This window comes from Phalacrocorax carbo, chromosome 1 (genome assembly GCF_963921805.1).
Source record: "Phalacrocorax carbo chromosome 1, bPhaCar2.1, whole genome shotgun sequence".
NCBI lineage: Eukaryota > Metazoa > Chordata > Aves > Suliformes > Phalacrocoracidae > Phalacrocorax > Phalacrocorax carbo.
In genome coordinates this window covers 865513-881386 of record NC_087513.1, presented here as the reverse complement: position 1 = coordinate 881386, position 15874 = coordinate 865513, and the positions used below count along the sequence as shown (strand labels likewise).

The 15874-nt window shown below is 49.5% G+C and overlaps 1 protein-coding gene across 4 annotated transcripts in view; it reads left to right on the top strand.

Moving 5' to 3' along the window:
• The window catches only part of PPP6R2 (protein phosphatase 6 regulatory subunit 2), a 108729-nt gene extending 99564 nt beyond the window's left edge, over window positions 1-9165 (top strand). For all 4 annotated transcript variants that reach the window (XM_064441450.1, XM_064441422.1, XM_064441429.1 and 1 more), the window contains 2 exons: window positions 7303-7458; window positions 8991-9165. In XM_064441450.1, coding sequence (XP_064297520.1) covers window positions 7303-7458; window positions 8991-9042 — 208 coding nt within the window. In that variant the 3' untranslated portion in view covers window positions 9043-9165. The remainder of the gene's footprint in view (window positions 1-7302; window positions 7459-8990) is intronic.
• The last annotated feature ends 6709 nt before the right edge of the window (window positions 9166-15874 follow it).

Here is a 15874-nt window from a genome sequence, read left to right as displayed (position 1 = left end):
CGGTCCCTGTGCGAGCTGGCGAGAGTTCGCTGTAATTTCTGGATGAGATCAGAGACAAAAAGAGAAATTCAGTGCAATAAGCACATCTCGTAACTGCTCCATTTGAAGAGGAGTGTGTCACAGCAAGCGTGCAAACTTCCATGTCCAGAGAGGGCCGTTGCCCGATGAGCAGAAACGCCGTCCTGACCTCCCTGAGCGGGAGGGCCAGGGCAGCTCAGCAGGCGCCTGCGGTCTCCAGAGGCTGAAGGCTTTCAGAATTGCAAGCTGTGTGGTATTTGAAAATAGCTCCTGTTACAACATGCACTTATTTAACTTATTTTAATAATTAACAATGCCATTTTAACAAACTTTTGCAAGTTTTCCGCCTCTTTCCCAAGCAGGCGAGCGCGTATTGCGTTTATCTCACAGTACGTGCCATCAGGCCTTACGTTTTGCCAGAAAAAATGTAGTAATAGTCAAGCTGATCCTGAGTGATCCGAGAGGTGTAGTCGTGCCAGTATGTGTCTGGATGAGCGTTCTCGAAGCTGTTCAGAGCAAGCACGAGCTGTGACGGTCTGGGAAATTCCTGCTGAAGTTGTAGAAGCAGTCGATGAACGGGACAGGTGAAACGCGGGGGCTCTGCAGGCGCGGCGGCCCGGGCAGCAGCACGCTGCCGGCGGTCATCGATCCACGCGCGGCAGAACAAGGTCCCGAGGCTCGCATTTCGTGGCGAAAGCAGGATAACGGATGCAAAAGCGCATGCAGCGCGAGCAGCCCTTTTTGTGGGAAATGACTTGCATTCCCGTGTCTGTGTGCTTGATTTTTAATTGTACGACATTAACCCCAGCTTTTGCGTTTCTTGTTTATGATTTTCAAAAGCTGTCCTGAAGTATTTCGCTGCTGAGTTGTTCAAAGAAGGTTTCGAAGCAGCTTCTTAAAAGATGAGCTGCGCTTCAAAATAAGAATAAAAACCCAGCTTTTGCTGTGTCTGGTGTTAGTGGGCTTGGGATGTTTGTAACTTTTAATTTCTCTTTCAGTTTATTAACTTCACCTGAAATGCTTTTTTTCCCCTTTAATCTTTTCTTTTTTCTTTTTTTTTTTTTTTTAATGGTTGAACATGTTACTGTCCCCTTCTCCCCAGAGCCTCCTCGCCCGCCTGGCTTGGATAAGCAACTGAAAAAGAAAGTTTAGAGGGGGGAGGCCGGAATCCATCTGAATAATAGTAGTTGCTGTCTGTTAAACCCAAATCCATTTCTTCCGTACCTGTGTGATACCGATTTTCATTTAGTACATTCTTCAGCTTCGGAGGCAGACACACCGTAGGTGCTGCAGCCGTTTCCTTAGAGCTGAGGTGAAAGTGAGACAACACCAGCAATTTCTGCAACTTCTGCATTACAGTTTCTGTAAAATCCCTGCAAAAGTCTCCTCTTGTTTCTGATCCCACACGGTTCTGGGATGAAAGTGCTTAACATCCCTTCTAACAGCAGTGACAGCCCTAACTTGCTGAAATAGCTCAGAAATAGCAGCTGGCAGTGGTTCCTCCCGTTGCTCCGGGCATGGGGGCCGGAGGGGACCGGGGCTCCGCACCGCGCGGGGGTCCCCAGGGTCCGGGCCAGGGCTTGCGCAGGGCGGCCGTTGGCTGAAAACTGAGCAGTGAGTTCTGGTGCAGCGTCCGCTTACGTGCAGTAGAGAAAATAATCCTCCAGTTTCCCAAGCTGAGTGGGGTGACATTGTCACAGTGGATGTTTTGAGCTCTCCCATCTTGGGATATGTTTTTCTTTTCTGTGCCTGCTGACTGTTCATCTTGCCTGACGTTCAGATTCGCCGTCGCACGTGATGAGCATGAAACATCAGCATGAGAAACGGTTGCCTTGCTTGTGTCTCGTTTTGCTGCCTGATTGCAGAGAGTCGCCGGAATGCTTTGAACAGGCGACGAGGGGAAACGCGCGTGCTGTGGGAAGTGGGGCATGGAGCACGACGCCACCATTTTTGTAGAACTTGGCTGCATGTCAGCGTACGTTTACTCAGAAAGAAACATAAGTGACTAATGTGAGGTCCCATTTCACTGGAAAACTTTTCCACTCAAAGATGAACACTTGGCGCAGTAACTGGCGTTGGTGGGATCTTCTGAGCTGACTTGTTGGCCTTTGTAATGGAAGATCACATGTCAGTTTGGAAGCCGGACCTCCTGTGTGGTGGGACTTCGTCTAATGAACAGCCAACAAATCATCTTCCAGTGTGCTGAGAAGCGTGTGGAGCACGGCTGCCCTTGCATCTCTTGCTTGGTCTTGCGGTCGGTCGTCGCAGAGCCTGGTTTTTAAGGACTTGCTTGTGTGCCGAGCATGAGGCTTCTGTTTAGGGATGCTTTTTATACACATCTTGCTTCTTTGTTTAAGGTACCGATGTTTTTCCTAGTGTGTCTTCACAGTGTTTTGTTGTCTGTGATACTAATTATTTACCAAAGAGACTAGAGGATATCTAAAGTGTATCCCAGGAGCCACAGTAGTGAGCTTCAGAGGTGGGTAGAACTCTAAGGCTGTTTCATTCCTTCTTTCCTGAAATACATAAAGCTCTCCGATCGTTTGGGACTACAGCCCGAATTCTTTGCAGACCCGCTGGCAATGAGGTGTAGATCAGTATTGCCCTTGGCGTCGGGAGGAGCCGCGTTAGGGGCTGTAGCACGCGGGTTTCCATCTGGCAGTGCAACTCAGGGTCAGTTTGGCTAATTTGAACCACCAGCAAAGCTGTTAGAGCTTAATTTGTCTTGCTAGACCCGAAAGGCTCTCAGTAAACAGACCGGCGGAAAGACAGGGTGAGAGCATGATGTGTTTTGCAGTACTGCTCTAAAATGGGTGATAAAAAGAAGGTTGCGTAATGAAACCGGGCAAGAGAGAGGTGTTAAAAAAATTGCGATGCTGAAGTATTTTCTCTATAAATCTACAGGAAGAATTGAATTGTTATCAAAAGTTAAGCGAGCTCCTGATGCTTTCATCTTCCTAACTAGAACAGCATATCACTTTATTTTAACTGGGTATCAGTTTTGATACAGAATGGTTTTGTGACAGCTTTGGTGACTGTTGAAGTGTGAACTTTGAATCCTGTTTGTCGAAGGAGAAATTGCACTTCAAGGACAACAGTTGCGTGGTTAGTTTGAGGAAGCTTTGCATTTGCAGGATTTGGGCGTTGAGCAAAAAAAGAATGAACAACTGTTTTGTAGCACCTCAGGTCCGGAAGGAGGATACATATTCCTTATTTACATGTATTATATTACATGTAGGAAAAGCTGAGAACTCCGTGCTGTCTTTATGGCAGATTTTTCTCTAAGAAGTTGATGCAGTTGCAACTCGTTACTTGAGAGAGCTGCAAGTTTTCAGTAGCCTGTGGAAAGCAAATCTCTGCAGAGCATTCACACGGGTGTGGGATGAGCAGGTCCTGCACCCTGTGCCAGCTCATCCCTGCTGGGCTTCCAGCAGGAGGTGGAACCTTCCCCAGAGGCAGCTAGAAGCCAGAGTTCATTTTCTCAAGTCCCTCGTCTAAAGCAACGTGCGTGCATTTGGGAGAGGTCACTGGAAGCCGCCTCGAACCAGATGCGATACTGTCACGGCTTCCCGTGGCTGCCTTCTCGTCTGGTTGTTGGCAGAAGCAGAAAAGCGGTTCACCTTCCCCAGTGGCGAGGCAATTCCTGTGTACGTGTGTGTGCGCCCATGGATTTTGCACAGACACCAGCGACTTCGCCCAGAGGTCTTGCGGTAGCCTTCCTTGTTTAACGCCCGTACACATCAGTTAACATAAGCGCTTTTCAAGAAGTAGTATTTTGAATACTTCTGAGCTTAAAATTATTGTAATTTATAACATAATTATTCTACGTGAAACCTCCTCCCAGGGAGGTGGTTGAGTCTCCATCCCTGGAGGTATTTAAAAGCAGGGTAGACGTGGTGCTTGAGGGTATGGTTTAGTGGTGGGCTTGGCAGTGATAGGTTAGCGGTTGGACTCGATGATCTTAAGGGTCTTTTCCAACCTTAACGATTCTATGATTCTATGAAACCTGAGTGCTTGGCAGTATGCGTCACCCAGAGGAGATGTGGTGGGACCTGCCTCAGGGAATGTGCTGCCCTAAAAGACAAACCAAGGCGAAAGACGTTTAAGATACGAAATACGTCAGGTAACAAACACATCAGGAGGAGTAAACGAGAATGACCGACTCAGTTCCCCTTCCCTCTCTTTACAATCCCCTGCCATGCTTCAGAGCAGCCTGAGTCCTGTCACTGGAGGGTGTTCCTCTCCTCGGCACCCTCGGGTGACTATGGCCAAAACCCACTGAACTCCCCGCTCCGAAGCCACCTCCGGCAGGAGGTGTTCCTTGCCAGTGCCTGCAATAGCACACCGGCGTTTACCCCGCCGGAGATGCCCAGCTGATCGATCAACTGCTTCCTTCACCTTGCTGGTCACCGGGCAGGAGTAGTCTGCTGCTGCGACAAAGTTCCTTCTGCCTCTAGAGCCCAAGACGATCTTCTTAACGTCCTCCTGCAGAAGCCCTGTTGTGTAAAGGTCAGTAGAGACTGTCCTGTTCAGGGTGCGTTGGGCTCGGCTGTGTCGTACCCGGGGGGAAGCAAGCCTGGGCAGCTCCGCTGAGCGCAGTGTTCACCGGGCACGCAGGTGAGGAGAAACCAGACCAGCCCCTGGGTGGGAAGAGACGTGTCCAACTTACTTTGTGCGAACTCTGTTCTAACCTGCCAGAGGGCACGACGGCTGGGCCTGATAATGCAGGACATATTTTCTAGTCTTTTTTTCTGATCAGACTGAAGAGTTTGGACATTCAGCTTGTGCACTGGGGGTGGTTAGGGGTATCTCGGAAAGCACTGCGGTGCTGTGGGAAGAGAGGAGTCTCTGTTACAAGTGACCTCCAGAGGAGTATTTACAAACTTGGCGGTTAAATTGCAGAATTTGGCTACGATGTTGAACTTGGTGGACATAAAGGGAAATTGTCCTGGCTGGCGTGCTGGCAAGCCCAGTGGGCACGGCTGGAGGTGGCATTCACAAGCTGTTTGTGCTGCCCGTTGTGAAAAAAGACCCAATTCTGGACAGACTTACGCTTGCTGCTGGAAAATTTGTACAAGTCGCTTTGAGTTGGAGCTTAAAAATTCCTCATTCTTTCTGGAGAGGGAAGCATTAGAGTTCTGCTTGCAGAGCTTAACTAGGCAGAGTCTACAGTAGATACGGACGTTGTTGCTGATAACTCTTCTTCCTTAGCCTGCCTTTACCAGCCTCGCGAGAGAACGGCTGTATTCTCTGCAGGGGTGGGCTCCCTGCCCCCAGCCCGGTCAGGGTCTGGAGCTCGTAACCAGGCTGTTTGGGGACCCGGAGGTGAGCCATTTGACTGGCGGCCCTGCCAGCAGGGTTATGCCAGGCTGGCGATCAAGGGGCGCAGCCAGCTGCTAAAAATAAGCTGACCAGAGGAATACTAATGCAAAATATTTATAGGGGCTAAAATTTATTCTAGGCCAGAATTGGATATGGTTGTTAACCGTGCTGCGTGGGTCAGAGCGTTCGGCGTTCCACACAAACTGCTTGTTTTGTTTTACCCCGTTAGTTTGGCCTGTCCGTGTCCTTCCACGGAGGTTTGCGTGTCCAGCGTTGTTTTTCTGTGAGCCTGTTGAAGAGAGATAAATTTCCATGCCCCCTTCCCGGTCAGGGCTTCATAACATCGGAATCCCTGTGTCATGGAAATTGTAGTGATTGAATTTAAGAAGTTTATCTTTGAGCAATTTAAATCTCACGAGCTGCAGTTTCTTGTGTGGGAAGTCATTTTCTAATGACATTTCTGGCAACTCTCATACTCAATTCTCTGCTCTCATCTATCCCCTGCAGTTTCTCTAAGGTATATTTTTCTACTTGTGGTATTTCTTTTTAAGAGCATGTTAGCCCTTCAGGAAGATAAATGTTTTGATCTCATTATTCCTCATTTTTATGTGGTTTTTTTTTTGTTTCAAGAGCACACAGAAAAGTAGCTACAGAAATAGAGTCTTGATCTCAAAAATCTCTGTCACATGTCTTAATTACCAGACTGTGATTATATGTCTGCGTTATAAAGACCCCTGGCAGCTGGTGACAGGATTCCAGCTCAGTCATCTGCTGAACTTTCCTTCCACGTCTGTAGGCGTGCTCTCGGAAAGGAAAATAAATCATTCTTGAAACTGGGACTGAGTTAAAACTGTGAGGAAGATCGTTCACATGCGAGCTTGTCCTCTGCCTTAGAAGGCAAAAAAAGATATTCACAGAAATAACTTTTCCAGTTAGAAATATGGGTCTTTATAATACAAATGTAGAAGATTTGGAGGTTTTGTGCTAGCGATTTTTTTCCTTTTTCAGGATTTGAGCTTCTGTTTTGTCGCAGGGAGACGTCACTGGAAATGTTACAGAATCACAGGCGTGGGAATCTCTCGTCTCATGTGTTACTGAAAGCAAGTTAATTTCGCTGTGTTTGGCTTCTGAACATACCTCTCATGAACATCCACTCAACATTTTTTTTTCTTCCTCAGGATTTTAGGTTCTGTACTTAAGTCTTTTCTAGGTGCAGACACAGGTATCAGGTGCCACTCGGGGAAAGTCTGTAGAGCAGAGCAGCGCGGGCGCTAGCGTTAGATCAGAAATAGACTTTGCCAAAGCCAGCAGTTGGAGGAGCAGCGGGTGTGGAGACCCCTTGGCGGTGTTGGGTGACGGAGAGCAATTCCGGGAGAGGCGAGCTCCTCTGGGCTGCCTCCCCCAGGAGGGCGCCTGCTGAGGCTCCTTCCAGCACGGGCTCTTCTGGGGCCCCGTGTCCTGGTTCTGGCGGCCTGCGGGTGCCCCCAAGGCAAGCCGCCTGCTTTCACGTCGCGGCTCCCAGTGGTAAACGGGACTCTCTGCACCCTCTAAACTTGCAAAGTCTTGGCCGAACGTACTTCATGTTTGCATCTTCTGCTGTTTCCCCGTGTTTGCCCGTAGGAGAGCGCACCTGGGGGAGGTAGTTGCAGAGGGTGGCAAAATGCCTGGTTGGCAGGCGACGGGGATACACGGGGACCTCTTAGGCTGGGTTTTGCTGCAGGAAATGGGAAAGGCTTTCTTGAGGAGCCGCCGGTTTCGGGCCTGTTTGGTGTCTTGTTGATTTTTAGGAAACAGCCTCCAGGATGCGTACGCTGCTTTACGGTTCCAGTTTATTTTCATTTCTTATTTCTTTATGGGATTTTTGTGGCCTGTGCTAGGAGAGGAGGAAGATTTTTTTTCTCTGTTGGAATTTAAGTCCCGTTAATTGACATTTTAACGCGAACTTGAACTCTCCCCACACAGTGATGCAGACTGCATGGTTATTGATAAGCTGGCCATCACTGACATCGGAACGACAAAAGCATCCAAGCCCCTGAACAACGTGGCCCAGCACTCGGAGGAGCACCAGAACACCGCCGCTGTTGTCACGGCTGTCATGGAAACAGCCACAAAAGACAGGTGAGATGGTCAAAACTCTCCGTTACCAGCCTGTGGCAGAGAATCGGATTTTACCGTATCCCCAAACGCGGTTATTCCACCGTCAGCGTAGGGTCCAGGCTACGCGAGTAGTACATCGGGAGTGTCTTGGAGTGCATTTTACTGCCGGTACCGTAGAGCTATTGCTGCGATGTATTGCCCGTATCTTTCACGTTCCCAGAAGCGCTGTCAAATCATCTGTTTTGTTAAAGTAATGGCCCTCTCATTACTTACTGAGGCAGAACAAATACTCAGATAGTGTGGGTTTGTATGTTCAGGTCAACACACGTAGACATTTGCAGTTTAATTATTATGAGGAAACGTGGGAGTGTGTTTTGATAGCTGAAATTGGAAGTAATCTCAAGGAGAAACATTAATAATTTTTGTGAATGTGACAGTTCAGGTGTTTTTACCTGTGGAAACCCATCCTTCTGCACGCCTAGTGCTGTCACCTCCGCAGCCTTGCTCTAGCTCCTGTTTCTGGCCAGAGAGATCTGTATCAGCAACGAAGAGCCTCTGCTCTTCTTGAGCTACAGCGGCCTCTCTGGGGTGTCTCAGTCCTCCTGGAGCTGCTGCTAGGTTGAACCTCAGGCGATGGTGCTTAGCTGAAGCCGCACATCTGCGCTGTCCTCTGGGGCTTTCTTCTGTTAGGTACTTTTGGTGAGAGGAAGAAATTCTAGCCAGCACTTTGAGCTTCACGCAACCGATCCGCTCAGCTCTGCTCCCATTAAAGTCTGCCCTGGCTGTCGGCGCTATTGCGTCTTACATCTCCCCGGCACAGCTACTGCCTAGCGTTTGAGCCCACAATTTACAACCCATCTCACCCTAGCACTAGAATTTGTGTAACGCGTACTGGGGAGGAAGCCGAGTGTCCCCCCGGGCGGTCGTTCTCACCACCGCACCCCAGGTGCTGTCAGGGCCCTGAGTGCACCAGCAGGCACGGGGAGCTGCGCCGGGACCCGCGGGTGGCAGCAAGGTGGGGGGCAAAACCCCGTGGGATCCCATCCAGCGACTGCCATCCACGTCCTCGTCCTGGGGCGAGGTGGGTCCCGGGACAAGCCGCGGACTCGGGTCGGCAGGAAGGCGCAAAGCCGCGCGTACGGTGTAGCTCCGGCAAAGACCTGAACCCGGCTCCCAGGCTGGTGGCGGAGGCTGCCGGGGAGGCTCCGGCCAAGGCTGGTCAGGTCAGAGCCTTCTGGTGGACTCGGGACCCTGACAGTCGCGTTCCAAACTTCCGGTGCAATAAATTAATTAACGCTGTGTGATTGGTGGTCGGAGCCGACTTCTCGGTTTCTGTTTTGATTTTTAAATGGAGTATCTTGTAAAGGACCTGGAGGAGGTTCTCATTAGGAAGCTAATAATGTCTTAGGAGGCAGAAGAAACAAAAATAGAGGAAGGATGGCTCAGATACTCCTGAAGAGGAAAGTTTCCAGCCAGGATGAAAGTAAGACTTAGGAGCGAATGTGTTCCAGTAGTTACATTTCTCTAATACCACTCTTTGGGTTTCTCCTTAGGAAAGAAGAAGTCTTGCCCTGTGCTGAAGCCACATTAAATGGCCCTGCTTGATGAAACAGATGCAATGGGACGTGTGTGATCCAGGCCAGGCTGCTACCTGGTGATGCAATTTGTCAATTATTTTTTTTTTCCATTTTAATTTTATTTTTTAATAAATGCTGCATTGATGAGAGAGCTGGCATTCAGGACCAGACACGCAGTTTCAACACCAACAATCTGTTCTGAAAGACACTTGCATTGTCTAAATGTAGCATTGATCAGTTAGTCATCACAGGAATGATGGGGTTCTTCCCAAGCAAGCCTTCTGCCTAATTTTAGTTCCTTGTCCCCTTCCCTCTCTCCCTTGATTTTGTTTTGTATTTGGGGTTCAGTCCTATTTTCTTAGTGTTATTGCACACAGTATTCAGCTTCTCTTCAGAAAGGTAGCAGGTCTAACGCTGGGACTTGGACAGCGCACAAGAGTCCCGCAGTCGTGTGACCAAAGTTCCTGATGGAGCTGTCCTTGGGCAGCATTTGCACCGCTTTTGTATAGCAATAAAGCCTTATCAGAAACATTTCATAAGAGGAAAAGATGCAAACACTTTAAATGGGATGAAGCAGGGAGGGATTTTATTTTACGTTTTTGTGGGGTGGGAGGGAAGTCGTTGGCATCGTCCCAAGCCAGAGGCCAAGTAGCTAACTTGCCGTAATGCTGGACTGTCTTGAGAAATGGGAAGTCTCTGCATTCCAGTGAACCGCTCAGTGCTCTCTCCTCTGGAGGCCTGGCGGTTCGCTGCGGGATCTCGGGTCGGTTAGCAATTGGTCTCTTCTGTTCGAGCCATCAAAACTCAACTTCCCGGATGTCGTCCGCCGTTGGCTGGAGAGTATGCAAAGAAGGTAGCGTGTTGTTTGCTGGCTAAGAGGATAATGATCCACTGGACTGCTGCCGTGCAGGAGTGAGAGCAGATATGGCACAAACAGGTTATCAGGTGTTCGCTGGCTTTTTGGAGACTAATGTATTTTCAAATTATTATGGAAATCCTTTTCTGTTTGTTTTGTTCTGTTTTTAAAGTTTTTAATGGATGCAGGAACAGCAACACTTTTGCACTTTGTACCTAGTGACAACATTGGAGAGTGAAATGGCCCCAGCACAGGACTCCTGCTGTTACTCCCCAGGTAGTCGGTCACGGAGGAGTTTGGGGGTGGGACACACACACACGTACCGCTGCCTGGGGATAGTAGAGTAAAACAGTACGGAGAAACGGACTGCGCTTCAAACTGCCTGGGAGCAAGGTCAGGTGAAGGTGTGTACTTGACTCTGGAACACAGGATCTTCTGCGTAGGCTGGAGGACCTACTCCTGTAAAGACTGTACTGGTTTCAGACGCAGGTCTGCACTGGGCGGTGCTGGCCTCTGCTTTGAGCTTGTTCCCAGACTGGACTTGTGCACATAGATCATACGGGTGTAGATGTTGGGCCACTTGCAGAAGCAGGCTCGGGCTGGTAACAGCAGATCGCCACAACCAGTGCTCCAGTGCTTATTCTCTACCCCTGTAGCCTAGATACAGAGCTGGGCCTGCTTTTGTGTGTAAGCTGTATGCTGAAATCCACCTGTTAAATGCCGCTTATTTTATTAGTCCAAGACCTAAGCTGGAAAAATCATTCACTTTGGAATAAAAGCATGAAGCTTGACACATAGGTAGCCAAATAGCTTATTTTCAGATGTATTCTCACTTGTGCATAACGAGGGACTTTACCCTGTGAGTATGAAGAAGTACCTCACGCAGATCTGTTGTTACGAGCAAAGGCATCCTAGCCAGACTTCAGTCTTCTAAAAAAAAGAATTATTTTTAACTGTGATATGTATGTAGTGCATATGAGATCTTCTTAACTGTATTGAGAGGTGGGGGGCGGGGGGGCGGGGAGTGAGACGAACAAAATGTTTTCACTGTTAGAGTCAGTCTGTTCTGCTGGATCAGTGTCCGACGGTGACGTACCCGCAGCACGAGGCCACCCTCGTGCGCCCAGAGATAACGTATTCTCCTGTTTGCTCTTAGGGGAGGTTGAGTCGCTTGGCTGGAACACCCGATACGGCGCTTGCGGTGCAGAAAGCGGGGTGAGGTTACCGTGTGCCCCCTGGAAGGTGTGTGCGAGGGGCGCGGGCCACGTGGTTGCCGCTGACATAGCTGTGATTTCCCTCAGCTGCAGTTACTCGGTAGGCAGGTGCTTTCATGGCACAGTACTGTTGTTCTGGAAGTCTTCTCACTCACTTCTTGTAATTTAAAATAAATAATTTAAAGTTACATTGCGCTGGGAGGGAAAAAAAAAAAAATCTCACTTTCTGCTGTGGTTACCCCGCTTGCTGTTTGGAGATCAATCTCGCCGTTAGCCAGGATTACCAGAAATGATTAGTGATTTTGAGTTCCTAATTGGAGACACGTTCAAGTCTTAATTTTCAGAGGATTGGTGCTAGAGGTTTTCTGAAAAATCAGGTTCTCTTTGGGCATTCTTTAAACCCCCAAGAAGGATACTATGAAAACTGAAAAATCATTCGCCGAATACAACATCAGCGCAGCTTATTCCAGCAGCTGGTTGCAGACCACGGCTGGGCTTCGGCCCCGTTGAATGCCAGGGGATGTCAGTAGTTCTCTTCCAGTCTGTTCTCATTCATGGTTCTTGACTGTGGTGCTGGCAGGTTCCACCACGCTACAACTGCGACCAAGTCCCTGTAGGAGCGAGAGGTTAAGGGGAAGTGTCCGTAGCAGGCAGAATTTGACCGTCCTTCCAGCCTGATACGTTTCCAGCCACCTCGTTAAGCAGATAAATGACCTTTGCGTTAGGTTACGTCATAGACGGGTGACCTTACGTCACCTCGAGCCGAGCTGGCCGATGTTGCAAGGGCACCGATCAGCTGCACCCGCCTGAAGCCGTGGTTCGGGGAGCGGGCACCTCCGCCCGAGGGGCGGTACGGGAGAGCTGGCAGCAATAACATCCCGAAACGTTTCGGAGAGGTGCGCGAGGGCGCGCCCGTGCCTTTCCTTGCAGGTTGTGAACCTGTCAGTCGTTAGCTTTCGGCTCTGAGTCTATACGTTTAACTGAAAGCTTTAGTAATAGATTTAAACATATCGGGCAAGCAGATCTAAAGAACACAGGTTAGTTGCGGAGGGGCTCATTACCTCAGCTTATTAATTTGGTTACTTATGTCCAGTTACTTCTGTCATAAGACATTTTACCGGTAGTTAAATAGATTTGTAGAAACGCGCAAGCGCCCTTGCTTTTGTGACAGTGAATGATTCCTCCACAGGTGGGATTTAAGCTCTGAGTCATACCTCATCGCTCGCACACCAGCCCACGAGCTGATCTGGAGGGTGTTCCTCATCCTTGGTATGCTGGAGTTTGCAGCTCAGAACAGATCCAGGGTCAGAGAATGGTTTCCTTGCCTGGCTCAAATAATTTTACAGGAAAAGCACGCGTGCATTTCTTTCTCCTTGTAAGTTTGCGCTTCCCGCCTCTCCGGAGTCGCAGCGGGTGCGTAGAGGTTGGAGGGTCCCACTGCCTGTGGCCTCTCTGAGTCCCCGTTGCTGTGTGAGCCGTCGTCCCCGCCGTCGCAGGCCGCTGCCCCCCGCTCTGCAGGGCGGCTGGGCCCTGACACGGCGCTCTGTTTTCGGGTGGCCGTAAGGCGTAGCGTGCCGCGACGTCGGGGAGCCCTCTCGGCGGGTCGGGCCGCGCCGGGTGCCGTGCCAGCGCCGTGTCTCCGTGGCGGTTGTTCGCGGGGGCACCTCGGGGCACAGGGGCTGCTGGAGGGCTGTGTCGCCTTCTCACCGAGCAAGCCGCGTGCGCTAGGGGCTGTTCGCCAAGGTTGGAGCGGGATGTGTCGTCTACTGAAAATGCATTTGCTTAACCCAGCCGTACCCTTTAAAAAAAACCCCTCGGCTTGCTTAGATACTTCGTCAGAAAGCGATGAAGCCTAAACAGAAGTTATGTTCAGCCCTGTCCTTCCTCATTTATGTGCAGTACTTTGCATCTGTCCATATCGATATGGTATATATAATTTCAGGTTTGAATATGTATACTGGTGAGTGTGTATATAGATATATATCTGCAATATGTATTATTCCATGTATATTTATACACACACGGTTGGATATTGTGAGAAACCTGGTGAAGCAGAGACTCGGAGCACAGCGAGCCTAACTTTTGTATCTATGTACAGCTCCGTGATCAATAGCAAGTCATCGACAAGCATGCGTTGTACAAAGCCAATACCGGCAAGGCATGCCTTACTGGGGAAAATGGTTCTGCTAGAACGTTCTAGTTGCACGGTTTTCCCCAGCAGGGCGCTGATACGGTGGATTACAGGAGAGCAGCGGCTTGTCCCGTGACCCCGCCGTCGCTCCCGGCGCCCCTGTCGCCGCAGAGCCGTGCCTACGTGCGTTCACCCTGCGAGAGGAGGCGGCCTTTCTGCGCAATTAGCAGTTAAAAAGTGATCAGTTTAGCCAACCCTAAGTAATTCTTGAATCGTAGCTCGTTTGTCTCTGGCTGGTTGGGTCGTGGGAAAAACACGCTCCTCTGGGTGACAGGGCTGTTCAAGAGCCCTTCCACCACGGCAGCAGTGATTGTTCTCGGGCGTCCAAACTCCTGTGCTCAGTACCTGGGTATCCAGCTTGCAACCAGAAAACCCTGTGCTGCAGAAAAATCAAGCATAACTAGTGCGGAGCCGTGGGGGTGTGATTCCGTAGCAGATAAAACCTCAGGTGGTTTGGATTAATTACTTCTGTCGCTCACTACAGGCCTTTAATGCGGGCTGCAGGGACGACAGCACCGTGAGTGGGCGGGTGGTTACGGGCCCTCTGCAGGAGCTGGGTCCTGGGTTTGAATTCCCTTGCTGTCCCGAAGAGGCGAGGTCCTCGCTAAAATTATATCCACCAGCTTCAAACTGAGGTTTAGGTGAGCTAGCCCTTCGAAGGAAAGCGATCAGGGAACACGACTGTAGTTTATTCAGCAGTTCCACCGGCCTTCTAACGAAGTTTTCCCACACACAGATATAATTTATTGCTGCTTCTCCTGAGTCATAACAGTTATGGCAGACAAAATCCCGGTTATTCATCTGGATAATACGTCCTCAGCTCAGCCTGATATAAATTTTGTGAGTGTCCCAAGGCTTTGCTGCCCTTATTGCTTTTTAGAGAGCCGCAGCTGGCAAGCAGAATGGAAAACTAGTGGGTGCACAAACATTTTAAAAAAAAGGAAAGGAAAAAAAAAAGGGGGGGAAAAAAACCCCACAACAACAAAACCCCCGCAGTGTTCCCCTCGGCATCTGTTCAGAAAGGCTCGGGCTTCCCGGTGTGCCAGCAGAAAGGTTTGGGGATGGCGCAGCGTGCAAGGTGGATGAAAGCTAAGGGGCGCTCCTAAATAACGTACCTAAAGGGAAAAGGTAAAAAGGGCTCAGTTGTTGTCTGCTGGCATCGCAAAATAATTTTTCCCAAAACTAGCCAGCGAGCTGTAACTGAAATCCGTATTTGTCAGTGGCATAGCTTAGAGCAGCTCTTACTGCCGGGCACTAAAGGTTTACCCCACGCTGTACGCGCCTCGGTGTTTCAGCCTCAGCTTAACCCTTCCAGCCCCGCAGCGCCTCGATGTCCCTCCTGCCCAGTTAGAGCTCTGCCTAGGGACGCGGCCTGGGGCTCTAGAGCCCCGTGCTGCGGCTTTTTGGCTTTTGCACCTCTTTCTTTGCCCTTCTTTTCTGACACTCTTCATCTCCTGCAGTATTTTTGTCAGCATTTACTAGTAAGTTTTGGGTTTGTTGTTTTTTTCCCCCCCAGGCTTCACCTTGCGTTGTGCCAGGCACTGACTTATTGCGGTGCTACTGGGTAAAGCTAGAAGAGCCTCATTTTCTGCAGTTGGTCAGTTTGTCTGGTAGGGGAAATCAGAGTCCCCTAATGTCTGCAAATGTTCAAGACCAAAGTGCTTTGCTGGTCGTGGTGGAAGAGCTGCAACAAATTCTTGCATGGCCAGTATCAGAGTACTTGCAATTTGATGTCCCCTAAGACTTCATGAAAGTCCTGCACCCTGGCTGCCAGATTAATTATACTTGATAAATAAGTCCATTTGATATTTTTGCAATGTAATACTTTACTTTTTTGATGCCGTACAGCAGCTCATCTTGCAGTTTTCAGGCATTTGAAGAAGAGGTGGTCTCCTCGTCCCAAAGGACGTTCACCCTGAATCGTGTTCAGAAATCACAAACAATTGGTTTTGCTGTTGGAAGAGGGTTTGTTGTCATTAGGAAAAGGAGACAAAATGAAACCTGCTGTTTACGACGACGTGATGATTTTCTTTGCTTTGTTTGTTGGGCTTTTTTTTTTCCTGGCATCGGTTCTCTCTGAAATCCTGTCCTGCCCGTACTCCGTTCTGAAAGCGTCTGTATCTCCGGCTCCGAGCTCTCCCAAGGCAAGCGTAATGCACTTACGTGCTCTTTTGCCAAGCCCAGGTTTAAAATGAAACATTTCTAGATGCTTCTCCCTGAAGTGAAATTCAGTTTCTTATCCCAGTCCTTCGACGTTGGGGGTGGGGGGAAACACTGAAAGGGCTGAGCAGTACGATGCACGTTCCTGGTTTAGGAGTGGGGCTGTTGGCCTGCGGTGCAGTAGAGATTTTTCTCTGGTCTGGACACCACAGGCTATTAAAAACCAAACAAACATGTGAAAGGTGCCCCCGTCTTCGAGATCTTCTGGCTTTCTGCTCAGATTGCACGGGGCGGGGGCTTCACTTGGCAAAAAGAAAAGGTTTGGTGCAAAGGAAAGAGCTGAAGGAAAATGGAGAGCTGTGCTCGGGTGTCTTCACGACGCCGTGCCGTTTGGGGCTTACTGTTTGGTGGCTTAAACCAGGACACGTTGCGTTCAGCC